This window comes from Erithacus rubecula, assembly GCF_903797595.1.
Source record: "Erithacus rubecula genome assembly, chromosome: 1".
Lineage (NCBI taxonomy): Eukaryota > Metazoa > Chordata > Aves > Passeriformes > Muscicapidae > Erithacus > Erithacus rubecula.
Window position 1 is genome coordinate 4,415,356 of NC_136658.1, and position 18,176 is coordinate 4,433,531.

The 18,176-nt window shown below is 51.3% G+C and overlaps 1 protein-coding gene across 3 annotated transcripts in view; it reads left to right on the top strand.

Moving 5' to 3' along the window:
* Positions 1-9,846: 9,846 nt before the first annotated feature.
* IGSF3 (immunoglobulin superfamily member 3) overlaps positions 9,847-18,176 on the top strand; it is a 202,426-nt gene continuing 194,096 nt past the window's right edge. For 2 of the 3 annotated variants that reach the window (XM_079308509.1, XM_079308511.1), the window contains exon 1: positions 9,866-9,986. In XM_079308509.1, coding sequence (XP_079164635.1) covers positions 9,935-9,986 — 52 coding nt within the window. In that variant the 5' untranslated portion in view covers positions 9,866-9,934. Of the gene's footprint in view, positions 9,987-11,410; positions 11,789-12,560; positions 12,978-15,017; positions 15,402-16,178; positions 16,563-17,352; positions 17,752-18,176 lie in introns of all 3 variants that reach the window. The other variant, XM_079308512.1, reaches the window with a different exon arrangement.

Consider the following 18,176-nt stretch of genomic DNA (forward strand, 5'->3'; position numbering starts at 1 on the left):
TGTGCTCTGCAGAGTGTGCTTAAGGAGCAACAGAAACCATCAACCAAAATCCAGGAATGTCATAAATGGTCAGTTCTAGGTGTCCAGTACCCACATGCATATGCAGCAGCAAGGAGTGGTGTGGGACAGCATCCTTGGCCTCCAGCTGTGCAGGTTACAGCTCACAGGTAAGTTTGGATTAGCTTCTATGACATTTGTTTGCCTTCTCCACTCCCTGGGATGACCTGGGTCTGAATAATATTCTTTTAAACGTGCTTATGATTTTATCACATGAAATCAAGCTGAACAATGTATGTCTGGAAATGAAAGGGAGTACTGGCAAGTGAGTGCCTGGGTGATGGAGGGAATGGTGGGAGGTGTCAGGTCTCTAACACTGTCCTGTACCTGCCATGGGCTCAGCTCAGCCAGCTGCTGATAGAGGTGTGGTCTGCTGCATTTGGGGCACTTTTGTGCCACAGCCTGAGAGTTTAGGTGCTTTTGTAACACCAGGCTCAGCCAACATACTTGGCTGTGCTTTTTCTCTGACAGAGCTTAGTGGTGCTGCTGTGGCTCTGGGGTCAGGGCCAGTCCAAAAATCCTTGCTGGGCTGAAGCTGCTTGGTGTCAGGCAGGATGCATGAGAAGAACTCATTGTCACTGACCTTCCTCTTTGTCAGGTGAAGCTGGAGCCCAGTCATGCAAATCTTCCAAGGAAATGTGTGGCTTTATCCTTTCCTGTAGGACTTCCCACACTTGTGTGACTGCAGGGGGCTGAGCTCTGCACAGCAGGTACCAGCACAAATGGTGTTTCAAGAGAGAGTCTTTAGTGACTGAAGCTGTGGGATGTGCTAACTGAAGGAAAAGCCACTTCTCATTCTAGTTCCAGGCAAATACACCTTAAATTCCACATGTAGCCTTCAGTCAGACAGCACTTTGCCAGGAATCTCCTGCTACTGAGGAAAATGGCATTGTGCTGTAGCCAGCAGATGAGTGATCCTGAGAGCTCCAGGGGAATGCCTGAGTTGTTGAGGAAACCAGGCCATGTGGATCTGCAAGTCCCTCAGAAGAGCTGCCACAGACACAAGCTGTTCTCTCCCTGGCAGCAGAGTTGCATTCCATGACATGCCAGGAGCCTAAGAGCCTGTCTGCTCTTAGGAAGGCAGCACTTTGCAATGCAGGCTTTGTGAAAGCAAGTCACTGTTATATTATACTTTGTTCATCTGGGATTTTATAACCTCCTGCATGTTCTGGGCCTTAGACCAGACCACAGATTTAGTCTGAGCACACCTCTGTTGTCATCAGAGGTGAGTGATGAAGCTGCAGACAGATGGACACAGTTTTCTGTTTCTTCCTGGCAGCTTAACCTGGCTTATGCCCTCTAGTTCCTTGCTTGTATGATCTGATCCTGGCAATGGTTTGACATACTTAATGGATGGTAAGGAGTGCCAAAGACACCGAGTTCCTAAAAGTTTCATAAGGGGTGGAGCTGGAGAGAAGGGAGGATAAAGTTGCAGAGCTGCTGCAGCAGAGCTGGCAATATGAACATACCAGTTACTGGGCATCTGAGACCCCAGAGAGGCCTGAGAGGACAGGACTGGTGCTGCATTTGTAGCTCTTGTTGTCTCTGTGCTGACTTTAGCTCTACAAAGGCCCTGCCATGATGTGCAGTTGCTGGGATGCTTGGACTGTGGTAAACAGAGAAAATATCCATGCTGCTTAACATCTGCCTGCATGTATGAAAGCTGTGTGTGGTTACAGCCAAATGCATGTTCTGAATGCAAGTGCAGTAGTTGTAGCATCCCCTTTAGTGTTCAGCTACATCCTTTTTGCTGTCCTGAAATCTGTTTGCTGATTTAATCTGTATTTTCTTCCCTCTTCTCTTTTTCCTGCTTCCCTTATGGAGCCTTTTCTTGCCTTTGTCTCTCTGCATCTAAAGGACAATGGTCTTTTGTGCTCCTCTCTCTGGAGGAGAGCAGGGGTGCATTGTTGTAATGTGTTCTTGAATCATTTGCTGCAGAACCACCTGCAAGGCTGGCACCCTGTGCTCATCTGCAAATGTTCTGCAGCCACTTTGCTCATGAGAACTCCAGGCAATAATGCAAGGGAAAGTAAGCATTTCTGATGGGGAAGTGACTCCAAAGAGACATTTATATTCCCTTTGCCAAAGCAGAAGGGACAGTTTTTCTTCCTAAGAAAGATGGTTTAGCTTTCTTCCTCCATCTGCTTGCTATCATAACAGAAATTCTGCTCAGTATGTAGGAGTTCCAGACAAGAGACCACTGTGCTGACAATTTTCATTTTCCAGGATAACGACGGTGTGATTCATTGTCAACACCCAGGATAACTACCCTGGACTTGAGAAACAGGTAATTAAAAGAATGTAATTTATCTGAGCTACTCAGATATGCATCTCAGAATGAGAACCTGAAGGCACTTGTTCCTCTCTATTGCTGCAGAGGAAAGCACAGCCCACCTCACACACGAGAATTAGGCAAGATACTTGTATAAAAATGTTGGGCAGACAGGTAGGGGCTGAGAGAAATGAGGCAATGGCAGCTCCCTCTAGTGATGGACTGGGGAGGAGGGAAGAACTCCCAGCAGGGAGCTGTGGTCATTATTCAAACAACACTCAGATGATGGGTCCTCAAATTCTCTCCAAAGATAGTTTATGTTTCCGTGAAAACACTTCCAGGATGGGTTCTGATCTGGATTTTGTTACTTGTGTAACACCTCTGTTTTTGTGCAAGAGTCCTTGGATGATGGTTATAAGGATGAATCCAGTCTTCTCTGTGTTTTTTATCCTTTTGCAGGCTCCTAGACTTCAGCCAGGCAGCTTTTCTGCTGTGTGGCTACTGGAGCCAACTGTGCCTCACACTGAGGTTCCTGGTGTGTTACCCACAATGTTCAGTCCCTCTGAAGATGTGTTTCCTAGTAGCTGGACCAACAGTGAGTGACCAGGCTTCTTGGAGTATTTAAAGCAAAGTCATTGCCATAAGGTGAGTCTTCCAGTTAGGAAAGAGAAAAAAGGAAAAAAGGGATAATGTGTTTTTTTACTTTATTGTGGTTTTGGCTTTCTTCTGCAGGGACAGACCTTACTAGCTGCTGTGGGCTGACAAGCATGGCCTCTTCCTCTAGCTCAGAAATGTCCATCTCTGGTTTTTCAGGGAGAGCCCCTTCAGAGCACTCAGACTGGTAGAATTATACATTTCATTAGAAATGAGATGTTAAGGTCCTTTTGAAGTTGATGGTTTTTCCTGCAGCCTTTCAGGTCTGTGCTGAGATGTCTTTGCCTTGTGCCATTATCTTTTTTCCCTTTTCTTCTTTCCGTCTCCTACAGTTCCCTGCATGGATGAATGCAGAAAAGGTCTTTTCAGAAAAGGTCTGTAAAGGTCTTTTGTAAGTTGCTATTCATTAAATTCCCTTTCCTCAACCTGACTGTGTACAATGTTAACAAGATACTCTCAGGACCCTTGGGCACAGCACTGCTGCCTTTAAATCCTCCCTTACCTCGTGCCAGTGATGGCAGCAGCATGCTGCCAGTGTCACCTCTTCCCAGATCAGCTGAGACCCACTCTGCAGTGCTGAGAGGTGTTCCCCAAGTCCCTGGAGCAGCAGGGGAGTTCTGCAGGCTCTCTTGTGTGGAAGGTGCCAGGAAAAGGAAGATTGCTGCTGCTGTGTTGCAGGACTGAGCACAGCCTTTATCCAGCCCTTCAGTGGCAGCACTGAACGGGGAGTTCCTTCCTTCCACACTGACAATCTGAGCACACAACTGAGATGTACTGTGTACATTTGCAACTCTTCCTGCCACCTCTGTTTAATCAAAGCAGTGTACCCTGCAGGCTTTCCCTGCAGCTCCTGCCTTTTGTTGGAAGGGAGTTTGTTTGGCTCAGAGTAAATATAACTTAGCCTTTCTGCCAAGGCATCATTCTGTAGTGCAAATGGAGGATAGCAGCAGCCTCAGTATTGCCCACAATGTGCTCTGCTCTTGTGGTGCTTGTGGGGCAGTGTGGGGTGGTGGTGTCCAGAGTGCTCTTCCCAAACCTAAGGAGGGTGGAAAGGTGACATAGGAGAGGAACCAAGCATCCACTCCGTGGCCAGGTACAGCTCTCCAGTAGCTAAACCCACCCAGGCCATAATACTAACACTACACTGGGAGGCAAGGATCCCCTGGAAACCCCTCAGGCCCCCAAACTCAGTTTCTTTGGACACCTGCATATGGATATTTGAAGAGAAGAGAGAAAAGATGCTCTAGGAGCTTCAAGAGGAACTGAAGCTGACAGTTCTGGGATTTTAAAAAGGGCCACTCTGGCTCCACTGTTGGGCCTTGCAAAGCCACTGTTATTCCTGTGATCTCAGATGAGTGGGAAAGAGGGAATTCTTCCAGGCAGATGAGCAAAGCCTTTGATGGTAGGAGAGCTGTAAGAGTAGTTCTGCCATTGCTCTCTTGCTCTGTCATTTCAGGAGCACAGCTGTGCAATGGTCCTACTCCTCTGGTGCAGAAAACACTTCAGTGTCCAGGCTGGTAAGGATGGGACTTTGTCCATCTAGATGGTGGGGTTTTATGTGGTGAGGGTTCCCCTGTCACCCAAGTGCTGCTCCATGGGCCCTCCAGCTCCTCCAGCCCCAGCCCTGCAGTTGCCTGCCTACAGCTCCTGGGTGCTCTGCTCACTGCAGTAGCCTTAGGGCAGGGAAAAATCCATGCACTTCCCAATTCACAAGCTGCCACTGGAGAAGCACGTGCTTCCTGAAGTGCCTTGGAACCCTCTGCCTGCCTCTAGGACTGGGAAAAATGGTTATGTGCATATTGCACTGGGGTTTGTTAGGAGAGCACCTCCCTGCTGCAGCTACTGGTGCAGTGGGTTTTGGGAACTGGAGTTGTCATTTTTCCCAGCCTAGATGTGTATAGCAGCAATGGGTGTTTAATTCTCCTGCTAGCATTTCCAGGCCAGCTATTTAATTTTATTTTTTTCAAACCCTCTTGCTTCTGGAAATCCTGTAATCGAATCCAAGCTCTGTCAATCTAATTAGTTTTGAAGTGCAGAATCTCCATAACTTAGAGACCTGAATAAGCAGCTTAATATGAAAACCTAGTTTCTCTCCCAACATGTAACACCATCCTGTATTTCCCCACAGAAATTCCTCCTGAGCAGCAGCCCACTGTGACTGCTCTCCTGTCCCTCTGTTAACCTCCATCCTCTCTGCCCTGGCTGTGTCCAGTGGGAACTGACACAACCAGAGCATCCCTCTGTGCTCTGCTTCAAAGAGCCTTTCATGGTGCTGCTTGCATAAAAGATGCTGATGCTGCTGCAAACACCAGCCCAGAGCAGGCTGGGGGCCTGGAGCAGCTCCTGGGCTGTGCAGGAGCCAGGCTGGGCAGGGGGCTGCACTGAGACTTCAGCAGGCCCTGCCTGTGCTGCACAGGGGGATCACCAGGATTTATGGAGGGCAGGCTGCACTCTTCTTTATTTTCTTTTTTTTTTCAGTAGAAATGATGGTGCAAAGAAGAGCAAACACCAGTTCATTGAACAAGAGTTGTGTGTTCTCAGCTGTCTGCTACTCAGCGTGGCCAGAGCCCTTAGAAGTTGCAACTGTACAAGACAGGTGCTCCTCTGCTTCTCAGCCAGTTCTGCTCTTAGATTTCAATTTCTTTTTTTTTTTTTTTTTCCTTTGGTTTTAATTATTTGTTTTCAGTTGCTGCACTGTATTGTGTTTTTGCAGTGCAAACCAACCACAACAACCTTTCAGTGATGCTGTGGGTTTTGCTCATGGAGACCCTGACCTTGCCCTGCATTGGAGCCACGTCCCATGAGAACCATGCAAGATTTGACTAAAGGAAGCAAACTTTCCTACCACCATGAGAAAAGGTTGTTATTTCCTTCACTTTTGTTTGTCTCCCTCCTTTTATTTGTGGCTGCCTGGCTTTCCTGGGACTGACAGGATGTGTCTCCACTGAGATCTCACTCGGCTCCCACAGCCCAAGGTGAGAGCCACGTGGCAGGCAGGCGAGCTCCCAGCAAAGCAAGCCTGGCTCCAGCAGGAGCTGGAGGGATTTGGGCATTTCTGCTTTGTCAGGAGGTTTCTGGCTGTGGGATGTGCCCGGGGGAGCGCGGCTGAGCCGCTGGCCTTGGGGAAGGCAGGCAGCAGCCTGGCTCGCTCTGTAATTGGGGGCACTAACCAGCTGCCTTTGATGTCTGAGCTGGGCTGAGAAACCTGATGGCAGACTTCAAAGTCTGTTGCACCAGCTCCCCTGATTATCTGTAGGCTTCTGGTGCGTCCCCCAAGACTGCCAGATTATCCCAGCTAATGCTGTGCTCTTCCCCATGTCCCCCCCACCCTGCCTGGTGCCAGCCTCTTGCTTTCCAGGCTGCAGCTCCCATCCCTGCCTGTCCTTCTGCCTCTCCACACTCACTGTGGGCATATGGCAATGGCTTTTCTGGGTGGGAGGCAGAGGCAGTGTTTTTGGAGAGCTTGCTCATAATACCCCTGGGTTGTATTCCCCCTCCCCAGTTGGTCACAAGAGCAGCCTGAAATGTGGGTAGCTCTCTGCAGGATGCACAAGCTCATGGGGGCTGCAAGGAGAAGTCTGTGTTGGTTTTTTCCCCTTTAGTCTCTGCTGGGACCTTGCTGCCTCAGATTAGTCTCTGGCTCCTTTTGCCACCTGCTCTGGTGCCCAGGGAGCCCCAGGCTGCTGCAGAGATGTGCTGGCATTGCTGGGGGCTGGCTGGGATGGGGTGAGGAGGCAGCAGATCCCTGGGGCTGAGAGAGGCCCAGAGCAGTTTGCTTTCACCTGGGTATTGCATAACAATCACAAAAGCTAATGGGGAAGCCCTCCTTTTTATCAGCTAGGTTTTATTTCCTCACAGAGCAAGCAACCTTGGCAGGGGCTGAAAACCCTTCCTGTGCAAAGCTGGATTTGCCTATAGCACGGTTTGAGGTCTGATTTCTTTTAGATGGTGGCATTTGCTGTGACTTTTTGGTGGAAACCAGCAATGAATGTGATGGCTGCAGGCACAGGAAACCACAGCTTCCCTAACCCCTGGCGCCCAGATGGGGTGAGGGAGCTCATGGGAGTCATAAAACCAGACTGGGATCTGGGTTACAGCCTTTCCCCTGCTTGCCTAATTGTTTTTGGTCTCAACAGACTCCTCCCCCTAAAAACATACACTGGTTACTGGGTAACCTCCTTCATCCTCAACAGCTTCCTCCACAGCCTTTCTGCCCTGATGTGAGACTGATCCTGCCTTATTCCCATCTGTCTCCAGGCCCATTGCAGTGTGTAAGTGTCAGCACCTGTCTAGCTGAGAGGTTTCCAAGTCACTGTGGATGTTGCTGATGGCTGCTCTGCTCTTTTAGGCAGAGCTTCCACCTCGCTGCACTGGGCTTGGTAAAACTTTCCATGCTGCATTTTTGGTGGTGTTTTCCTGGAAAGCTTTGACCCAAACTGGCTGAGCAATATCCAAAAAGGGCACCTTTGAAGGGATCCAGGGAGAGGCAGGAGGAAGGAGAATAGGTATGGAGGCATGCAATTAAAGATGGTCATCACTAGCATGCAAAGCAAAGCCAGTGGTCTGGCTTAATGTTCTGGAGTGGAAGATAATGATTGTTCTCTGCTGGGGTGTACTGAGAGGTGGCCTGCCATGGTGCTGGCAGTAGCCAGGCTGTTCCAGGAGCCAGAGGCCAGCAGTGTTCAATCCCTATGGCCAAGTGGGGTGCCTGGGCAAGTCCTCTGCTCCACATAGGTACAGGCAGGGACCCTCTGTGCTATCCAACATATTTCCCTGTCATTTCCTATCTGGTGTCATTCCTGGGAGAATAGGGCAAGAGAATCTTTCTCCCCATGGATTTGGACTCACTGGTGTGGCTTCTAATGGCCATTCTCATTCTTTGTAAAGAATTCTCTGCTCCCCTTCCTTCACTCTGCCCTGCTGTGTCTGGCTGCACTGATTTCCCAGGGAGCAAGAGAGTGAGTTTGAGGCTGTGCAGTCCCAGGAAGAGGGAGCTGTTGATTTTGTCCACAGAGCATCATTATTGCCAGGGATAGGGCTGGGCCAGGCAATCCTATTCTCCCCAGTTTCTCTACTGCAAATGTAAACTGCGACTCATGCATCATTAGAGTTGCAAGCTTGGAGTTAAACTGTCCCCAAGTGTGTGTTTATCTGCACACTGGCTGTCAGAAGCTCACTGAGGTTGAACTCCAAGTTTCCTTTCCATTTACTCTGTCACTGTAGCAGAGATGCTGTTGATGCTTTTCCCTCCTCCAAAGTGGTAAGTGGGCTGGCTCACTGTCAACAGGATGATCCCCCAGGGCACTGCTGGCAGTGGGTTGCTCTTGGAAAGCAAACCTCTCCATCCCATTCCTTCTGAATGGGGAGGTTTAATCCTGCAGCAGGAAACATAGCCTGCCACACAGTTATGGCTCTGTGCATGGCTGTGTCCTGCTGCCACAGGGCACAGACCCTCCTCAGGGTACAGGTGGAGTCCTGCAGAGACCTCTGCCTGCTGCCCCAGCCCATCCCCTGGTCTGGATTTGGCTTTCTGAGGAGCTGATGAAGAGCTGGCTGATGGAGAATCAAGCCTTGCTGCAAGAGGCCTCATTCTCCACCTCCCAGCCCCTCAGGCATATGAGTTGGTTTTATAAATGGGGAAAGGAGGGACCTCATGTTTGTTTTGGGTTGTTACATGAATCTCATTCCCTCTGGAAGCCCCCTGGGATCAAGCAAGAGGAGCTGTTTTATGGTTGGATTTTGCCTGTGAATCCCTGAGCTAATTAAGTCATTCAGTCAATCCCTCTGGCAGCAGCTGGAGCAGCATGGCTCAGGGATAAATGTTTTGTGCCACCTGGAGATAAAAAGCCCAACAACCCCAAGACAAAGAAAACAACCCCACCCCAAAAATCCCCCAAACAAAAAAAAAAAAAAAAAAAAAAAAAAAAAAGAAAGAAAGAAAGAAACCAAAACCACCACCAAACCAAAAAACTGAAACAAATAGTTTCAGCAGTGTCTCTGAGCCCATCTCTAGTATTTTGGCTACATGTCTCAGAGACTGGGTTTTCCATGTCCAGGATGTGCCCCTATCAGCCTCCCACCATGTTCCAGGACACCCCTGGCATCTGCCAGCAGGAGCAGCATGTCCCAGGCAATGCAGGCACAGCACTTATCTCTGGGAATGTGCTGGAACTCCTGGGACTGTGCTGGAGCCTCCTGACCTCAGCCCTCCAGTGCAGCACTCTGGGGTCATGCTGCTCCTGTGAGAAGTGTTGGCCCAGGGTGTCCCACATCAGGGTTCCTGGTCATGGGATGTGCACACAGGATAGAGTTCCTGGCCAATTCCTGGCTCTGTGGTGATCCTTCCTGAACCAGCAAGCTGGCTGGACTGGCTGTTATGATTCTCCAGACTATGCAGTGGATGGACTGGTAAGGATGCTGTGGGAGAGATGCCCCACTGCACTGATGCAGAGCTTGATCAGCCCTCTGCAAGGAGCACTGTGCCACCCCAGCCTGTACCTGCAGCCATGTACATGTAAATAGCTAGAGGAACCTTCAGCCCTAGAAATCTGCTTCCATCCCTCCCTGGAACCCAGCCCCTGGTCCCCTCCTCACTGTTAGCAGGGAGCAGGATACTCCATGCAATAAAGTGGGAGCAGTGAGGCAGGTTTAGGCTATGCTGCTGTTGGACAGCAAAGCCACAGCCACAGCCTGTCCACAGATGGACATCTGGCAGGGAACAGTGGCAGAATAGTCTTTGGGCATCACCACACTTGCCCAGGTGACCTGGGGACAGGGTGCTGGCTGTCACCTCCCAGAGGGTGTTACTTTGCTGATGCACCCTGCTCTGTCACTTCTCCCTGCCACTCTAAGCAGAGGAAACCACCAGTGACAGACAGTTTCCTCCTCTAAACAGCGGAGTGGCTGTCGCCATCGCCCCTCTGGGAGAGGATCCAGGCACAGTGGATCCCCATGGGGCTGGCACAGTACCTGGCAGCTGCCCTCCTCTTCCTCCTCCTCCTGGGTGAGTGCCCTGCCCAGTGGCCAGAGCTTTCTTGGAATTTTTGTGGGGGAAGCAGGGAATGGGGGGCTCGGGCAGCACTGCTCTGGCTCAGTCTCCATGGGAAGAGGTGCATCAGGATGTGCTGCTTTTGCACTGTGTTTTCACTCCAAAATGAGAGTCCACACCCTAAGTGAGTTTTGGTGAGGGGACATACATGTCTGCATTGATTGTGGTGTGGAAGATGTTAGCTTGCACCATTGGGAGGGAATTTCTGAAGGTTTCCTAGACAGTGCTATCACCACGGTTGATTTTTGGACTCAGAACCTGTGTCCTGTGGGTATTCTGCTTGGTGTGCATGCTGAGCACCAGACAGAGTGAATGTCACTGCTGGGAGCTGTATGGAAGGGTGGCAATCCCCAGACCCTCTGCAAGCAGAAATGAAGGGAGGTCTTGATGCTTCCTGGTGTCCTCTGCCTTCAGAGGAGCTCTTGCTGTGCTCTCTTTCATTTCTGCCTATGGAGCATCTCTGCAGCAGCTGGCCTCCTGCTGACCTCCACTGCCTCACATCCCTCAGCTTCTGCTTTGCACCTCCTCCTCTGGCAGCCATCAGCTCTGCACCCCGGCTCCCTGTGCCCCACACTTTGTACAGGACCTGACAGCTTGCCTCTCTTAGTTTTAAACACACCACAAAGCTTCCTCCAGTGCTCTCAGCCTGGTTTCTGCTTCCTCTGCAGGCACGAACACGTCCTTTGGTCTGTGTCGTGTGCCCCCCAGTGTGGCAGGACACAAGAAAACTCAGAGCTCTGTATAGAGGTTCTTTCTGACCCCCAGTGCTCTACAGGCACCAAACCCTGGAGCTCTTGGGCTCCTGTTTTGAGCTCTTGGCTCTTACTTTGTCAGGTATCTTAAATAAGCAAGCAGCCAGTAGTTACAAAGATTATTTATTACAAAGCACATTTTATTACAAAGCACATCAGTCTCAACAGGCAAGCAGACAAGCAATGGCAAAAAACAATGGCAAAAAAGCAATGGCAAAGCAGCTAGCAATAAGAAAATGGCTAGAGCCAGAATGGCTAAAAACAACAGTGGCTAAAAGCAGCAACTCTCCCAGTACAATAGTCTTATATACGATTTTTCCAACAGGCTAAGATACAAGCTTGGACCATCACTCCTTAACCTATTAGAATTCTAGTTTCTTAGCACACCAGGTTATGTGCAACAGTATGCCTACACTATATCTTGTTCTATCTATGAAATGTCAGCAATATTCTTACTATAGCTCTATTATGCACAAGTCCTGTCTACTACTGTGGGCTTGGAGCCTCCACTGAGGATATCAGAACTCACTCTAAAACTTATTCAGTCCCTGTGCCCTAACTCACTGGCTCCAACAGCTCTGTTGTTACGTGACTCGTTCTTGTTTCTGGCACGCTGTGTGCTCACAGGTGTGACCACTGGCCAGCGGCAGGTGACGGTGCAGCAGGGCCCCCTGTACCGCACCGAGGGCTCCCACGTCACCCTGTGGTGCAAGGTGAGCGGCTACCAGGGCCCGGCCGAGCAGAACTTCCAGTGGTCCATCTACCTGCCCTCGGCTCCCAGGCAGGAGGTGCAGATCGTCAGCACCGTGGACCCCTCGTTCCCCTACGCCATCTACACGCAGCGCGTGCGCGGCCGCGGCATCTTCGTGGAGCGGCTGCAGGGGGACGCCGTGCTGCTGCACATCAGCGAGCTGCAGGAGCGCGACGCCGGCCAGTACGAGTGCCACACGCCCAGCACCGACCAGCGCTACTTGGGCAGCTACAGCGCCAAGATGAACCTCTCAGGTGGGGGCTGCTGGGGGCTGCTGCCTGTGGGCAGTGTCTGCTGTGCCCACCTCTGTGTTGGGCTCATCTGTCTGGGGAAAGGATGCTCAGCGGGGCTGAGGTGGGTATGTGCAGATAGCCCCTCATGTGTTCTCTGGTTATCTCCTCCCAGCCAGAACAAAGGGATGGGAACAAAGCCTGGGCTCTGCTACGGCCTGACTTCAGCTCCTGATACTGGCACAGCATTAACACTTGGAGTTTTCAGTTTCAATTTCTGTTGTAACAACTGTTGCTGTCTTCTCAGATCAAGATGTGGGAATTGACCCACAGATGGAGGGAGGTAGCAGCTCTACCTCTTCTAGCAACAGGGAGGAGAAACAGAGGGGAAGGCACTACTGTGAGCCCACCAAGCCTACATGGTGGTATGGTGCTTCCACTTGGTGTTCAGCCCTGTTTTCTCCTTTATTTTGGTGTTGGGATACTGAGGGGATGGATTCTAATCTCCTCGAGGTTGTCTAATTAATACTGGCTGTAGTTAGACTGAAGAGGGCACTGCAAAGAGACTCACTGTTTTTCTTGTTTGCTGAGGTTTTAGTCACTTCACACCTCAATATAAGCTGGGGGAAGCCTTGGCAGTCAGCTACAGAAGATTTTTCTCCTATGCTGTTGTATCCCCCAGGCCCTGGTTGCAGGTTTGTGGGAGTTGTCCTATGCAGGTGCAGGACACAGTGATTGTTGTGGGTCCCTTTCAGCTCAGGATACTCAATGATTCTGTGTTTTTCCCCATGCTCAGTGATTCCAGACACACTCTCTGCTTCCATGGCACTCCAGGCCCTCACCCTCATGGAAGGGGATGCAGTGGAGCTGACCTGTGAGGTATCCAAGGCCACTGCCCAGCACACCCATCTCTCAGTTGGCTGGTACCTTCTCCAGGGAGCAGCAGAGCACCATGCCCAGGAGATCCTCACCCTCTCCAAGGACTTCATCCTGAAGCCAGGGCCCTCTTATGAGCAGAGGTTTCTGGAGGGGGATGTGCAGCTGACCAAGGTTGGGAACACCACGTACAAGCTCCTCATCAGGGGAGTGAAGCCATCTGACCAGGGACAGCTGTACTGTGAGGCAGCTGAGTGGATTGAGGATCCTGACGGGACATGGCAGGACATCTCCAGCAAGAAAACAGAGAGGACTTCACTGGCAGTTGTGAGCCAGGGTAAGGTCTTTGCAAGCTCAAGTGTTAGCCCCAGCTCCCCTGTGCATTCAAGGCTCTACAGCAGCAGATTTCAGTGCCTCTGTCACAGCCCAGGGACACAATGCAGGGTCTGGCTGGACATGGAGTGGCTGGCTGGGCTGGGCTCAGGGGAAGGGAGAATTTCTCTCTCTCTCACCAGTAAACTTTAGCTCCAAGCAGCCAAGACAAGGCTGTGGCTAGTTGGTGTCCTTTAACATTGTGTGCAGTAAAACTGGAGCAAGTCTCCCACTGAAAGCCTGCCTGTGGAGGTGGTGTACCCTGTCCTCACACCTCTGGGTGGCTGGAGGAGGCTACAGAGCAGAGCTGGGGCAGTGAGGGGAACTCACTTTCTTGTGGGAATGTGGTGAGTCAGAGCAGGAAACCAAAGAAACAGATGGGTGAGAACCAAGCACTCTGTTAGAGGCTCAGGGGAGCAAGGTATGAGGAGGAGCAGGAGGGAATTGAGGTCTCTGGTCAGTCTGTTTCCTGCAACCTGTCTGACTGGCAAAGCTTTATTCCCCTCATTGTGCATTGTTTGCAGCAAAGGTTTCCAAGCCTGCTGCTGTTTGGGGAGCAATGGCAGTCAATGCAATTCCTCTTGTTGAAGAGGGCTGGTCATGTGTCAGTGTGTGGATTCAGCCATCAGTGCTGTGGGATCATTTAGAAATAGAGAAACCTTGTCAGAGTTTGTGGTAACTGTTAAAGGAAGAAGGAAGGTGATGGTGGTGAGAAGGTTTTATGGGGGCAGTGTTGGTGCTCCAAAGGTGGCACAGCAGTATGTGTGTGCAAGCCCTCCATTAAATGGGCAGGGCTGGTTTCTTCCTCCAGCCCCCAGTGGGGAGCCCAGGCTGCAGGGCTGAGCACCCCATCACTCTGAGAGCCACTGACCACTCTGACCATGGCCAACTGCCCCATCAGTCTCTATAAACTCTGCAGCAAATATTTAGGGATGCCAAACATATCTGCAGCAGCTGGGATTCCTGTTCACAAACTGTTTATGAACCAGTGTTTAAATTCACAGGGTACTCTGCTTTCAAGAAGTTATTTGAGCCCTTCCAGTTGTGCTCTGGGATCTGCTCTGTTTTACTTCCAAACTACAGACTGTAACCTTTCCCTTGTTTTGGGACTCAGGGGGCACCACAGTGACCCAGGGAGACAGAGTGTGTGAGCCAGGGAATGGGGGCTCAGTCTTTCCTCCAGGTTTTTGGCATGCCAGTGCTTTGTGGGGTCATGGCACAGGGTTTTGGGGTACCCAGTGGGTCTCCTGCTTGCAGCCACTGTCCAGCCAGGCTGATGCCAGGAACCAGGGGTGTTGAATGCCCAGCAAGAATGGTATCACAGGACCCAGAGATGGGGTCCTTACCTCAGACACAGCTGACTGACTGCCCCAGAGGGTCTGCCAAGGGCAAGATGACTTTAGGTTCCCCCTGTCACTGCCTCCTTTGCTCAGCACCTACAGATTGGTATGGGGGGTAGGATCCACCTCCTCTTGCTTCCTTCCTACCTCCCCATGCTGTGACACATCTTGACATTTCTGCTTTCTGTAGGAACTTAACCCAAATCCTCTCCAGCTCAGAGAGCATCTCTTGCCCACAGCAAACAGTGGGGGTTTCAGCATGCAGGAACAGCCACAGTAGATTCAGACAAGCCACTTGTATGTCAGCCCTTCATGCACCTTTTTCTGCCACAAGCAGCAGAGTTGCAACCACCACTGTGATAAAACCCCTTTGTGCCCCTTTCTGGCTTACAACATAGGTGTTCCATGAGGTAAAACAGCTCCAGGAGGTGAGACAGAGCAGCACTGGGCTCTGGCACTTTTCCACCTGCAACTGCTGCTTAGTGCCCAGGGCTGGCAACCCTCTGCCCAAGGTCAAATTTTTTCCATCCTTATAACTTTTCTCATTAAAGAAAACATTTCAACAGGAATTCCTTCCTTATGCCCTCTGCAAGGCACTGGTGCCAGACAAGAGGGAAGCAGGGGCAAGGCCACCCACCACCCTCCTTGTTTTTGATTGCCCACAGGCAGAGACCTCCCCGTGGACATCACTGCTGCTGAGAGTCCCCTGGATGAAGGGGACACCCTGCAGCTCAGCTGTGTGGTGGGAGTCCCAAAGAGCAGCAGCAGGCACTTCAGAGTGACTTGGCTCCTCAATGAGATGGAAGTGGCCAGGGTTGACCCCCATGGGGTGTTGATTTGGGAGGAACAATACCAGAAGAGAGCCAAACTGGGACAGCTCCAGGCATTCAAACCAAGCAACACCATTTATGTCCTCATCATCTACAAGGTGGGGCTGGAGGACAAGGGTACCTACCAGTGCTCTGTGTCAGAAATGAACACTCCTGGAGACTTGCACAGCATCCAGAGCAATGTGTCATCAGGCATACAAATCAATGTGAAGCCAGCAGGTCAGTAAATCCTAATAGCTGCTCTTCTGGGTAAAGTCTGCAGGATCCTTGACTGGGGAATGCATTAGGTCTGGCCTCATCTTGACAGAGATAGCAGGAGTGAAAAAATAGAAATAAAAAGCTATCAAATAGCTTTTGATAGATAATGGGAAAAGCATTTTTTTTTAGCATGACAGACACAGTAGCTGTCAACAAAGTGTAAACCTTCAGTCCAGTCTCTTACAGTAAGTTTTGGGGCAAATAGGTAGAATTCTGAGGAGTCTGAGTCCTCCTGTGTTTTTGGTACTGAAAACTGTGAGCAACATTTGCTGCTGCTCCTGAAAATCACAGGGAAACCTGGCAGAACAGGTTTGGGGAAGGGGATCGTTGCCATTTCCATTGGGGTACTTTCCCTATATCTCTCTGATATAAAATGGGTATCATCCCATTTTGGATGGATAATATGTGAGAAACCACTCTAAGAAAAGTGTGTAGGAGGCTCTTGGTTTCCTTGTCATAGCTAGATAATGGTTTTTCTGATGTAGCAGGAGCTGCCTGCTGGGACTCTGTTTCTTAACTAATTCTTTATGTATCTGTGTCCCAAAAAAGACATGAAACGGGAAAAAAAAACCAACCAAACAAAACCCCAAAAACCACAACCACAAAACCTTGAAAATTTCAGGCAATTCCCCAACTCCCTTCCTTTCCCAACATCAAGATTCATCAAGCCTTCCCATTCAGTGCTGCTGGTTTTTCCTAAGGATCACCCCATCCCAACGTGGTACCTGTTGTTTGCAGAGAGCCAGATGCGCCTGTCTGTGTCCACCAGCACCCCACAGGTGACAGTGGGAGAGCCCCTGATGCTGCACTGTGAGGTGCAGGGGGCCAGCAGCCCCGTGTCCCTGCGCTGGTGGCACTTGTCCCCGCAGCACCCGGGGCACAGGGTGCTGGTGGCCAGCATGGAGCAGGATGGCAGCTGGAGCCTGGGCAGCACCTACAAGGATGGGAGCACCCGGGGCAGCCTCCAGCTGGAGAAAGAGAGCCCTGGCAGCTTCACCCTGGTGATCCCCAGCACCCTGGATGAGGAGGATGGGGGGCAGTACCGCTGTGAAGCCACGCACTGGTCCCGAGGCCGGAACTGGACCGAGAAGGGGGAGGCGGCGGTGACGGTCAGCTCCATGGGTAAGTGCAGCTCTTTCTGGGCTGGAGGAGTGGGTGGATGCATCACAGCAGGATTGCTGTGCACTGCAGGGTGACCTAGGGCTGAGCACCTGGCCCTGCAGTGCTTCACTTTCCCCATTTCTACCATTTCTCCATGGTGTGTTTTGGGAGAGACCGGTAGGAGACAGCAGCTAAAATGCTCCGAGACCTGAAGGGCAGTGTCTTGTCAGCAGGCCTGCCTCCTTAAGCTGGAACACAAAATATCTGTTCTTGCAGCATAAGTGCTGGCAGTAATTAAGTTTGACAAAACTACTTGCTGAGTTGTCTGGTGGTATTTACTAGAGATACCCCTCTGTTCTTCTGCCCCCTTCTCTGAGTGGGAGCTGCTAATCTGCACAGCATGCAGTGACCATACCCTTCCTTCTTGGGTGTCTTTTTGGAGAGGCAGCTTTGGGCTCTGGTTTAGGGGGGTTTGCCTTTCTTGTTGCTGGGCTGGGTGCCTGAGAGCACCAGTCAGGCCACAGGAATTGTAAGCTTTTGTGGAGGGTGGAGGGAAGCAGCAGACAGGGCAGCAGCATCAGCAGAGCATCCTCTGGTGTGGGGCTGGGAAAAGAGGGTTTTCTGGGGAATTGGGGGTGGGAAAGTGGGAGGAAGGAGAGGGGCTGCATGGGGTTGGCAGAGACAGTGCAGCTCAGTGGAGAGTGGCAGTGGCATGGCCCTGCAGTGCCTGGGCTGTGTGGGAAGGGTGGCACTGGGGTGGCACAGGGCAGGACAGCTGTCCCCATCCCAAGGGCTCTCTCCTCCCGGGCAGGTCTGCAGGCCACGCTGAGGAGCCGAATTGCCACGGTCAGCTACGGGCAGAGTTTTGAGCTCTTCTGCCAGGTGGATGCCAGCTACACCCTGGAGGAGGTGCCAGCATCTGTGCAGTGGCTTTTCCAGCCCAGCCCACCCACAGGTCCCTTACAGGAGCTGGTCAAGCTCTCTCCCAGTGGCACTGTGGTCTGGAGCACAGCACAGCCACACTTCCAGGGGAAAGCCCAGGTGGCCAAGGCTGGCACCTCCTTCAAGCTGCATGTCCACAGTGCCTTGCCTGCCAATCAGGGGACATACCAGTGTATGGTGCAGGTCTGGAGGAGGAACAGCCTGCCCCTGGGGCAGCCAGCAGCCAGCACCAGCTCCAATGCTGTGGGAATAAAAGTGGTGCTGCCAGGTAAGCAGACCCTTCAGCAGAGGTCTCTCTGCAACTTTAAATCCATCAAAGGTGGCACCCAGGGCCACTGATGTCTGGGTGTCCCCAGTAGGGTCACCTCCCAGGGCTGCAGGACATGTTGGAAAACTTGGGAGGCAGATTTGGTGTTGGCAAGTGGCAGTATCTATTGGCTTGCAGATTACACCAAGCATTCAGGGATCAATCAGGATTTTAAGCCTGATTTCTGGAAAGAAGCATTGCCCCCCAAGAAGCCCAGCTGAATGATTGGGGGGCAAGGTACACCAAACATTGGTGTGCCAATGGTGTGGGTTTCTGGGAGGCAGTGGAGAGAGACCAGCCCCTGAAGCTGATGCTGGGATATGTCAGTGTTCCCTGACCAGAATATTCAAGGTATGCTGAGAAAGCACCAGGCCTCTCTGCTGGGC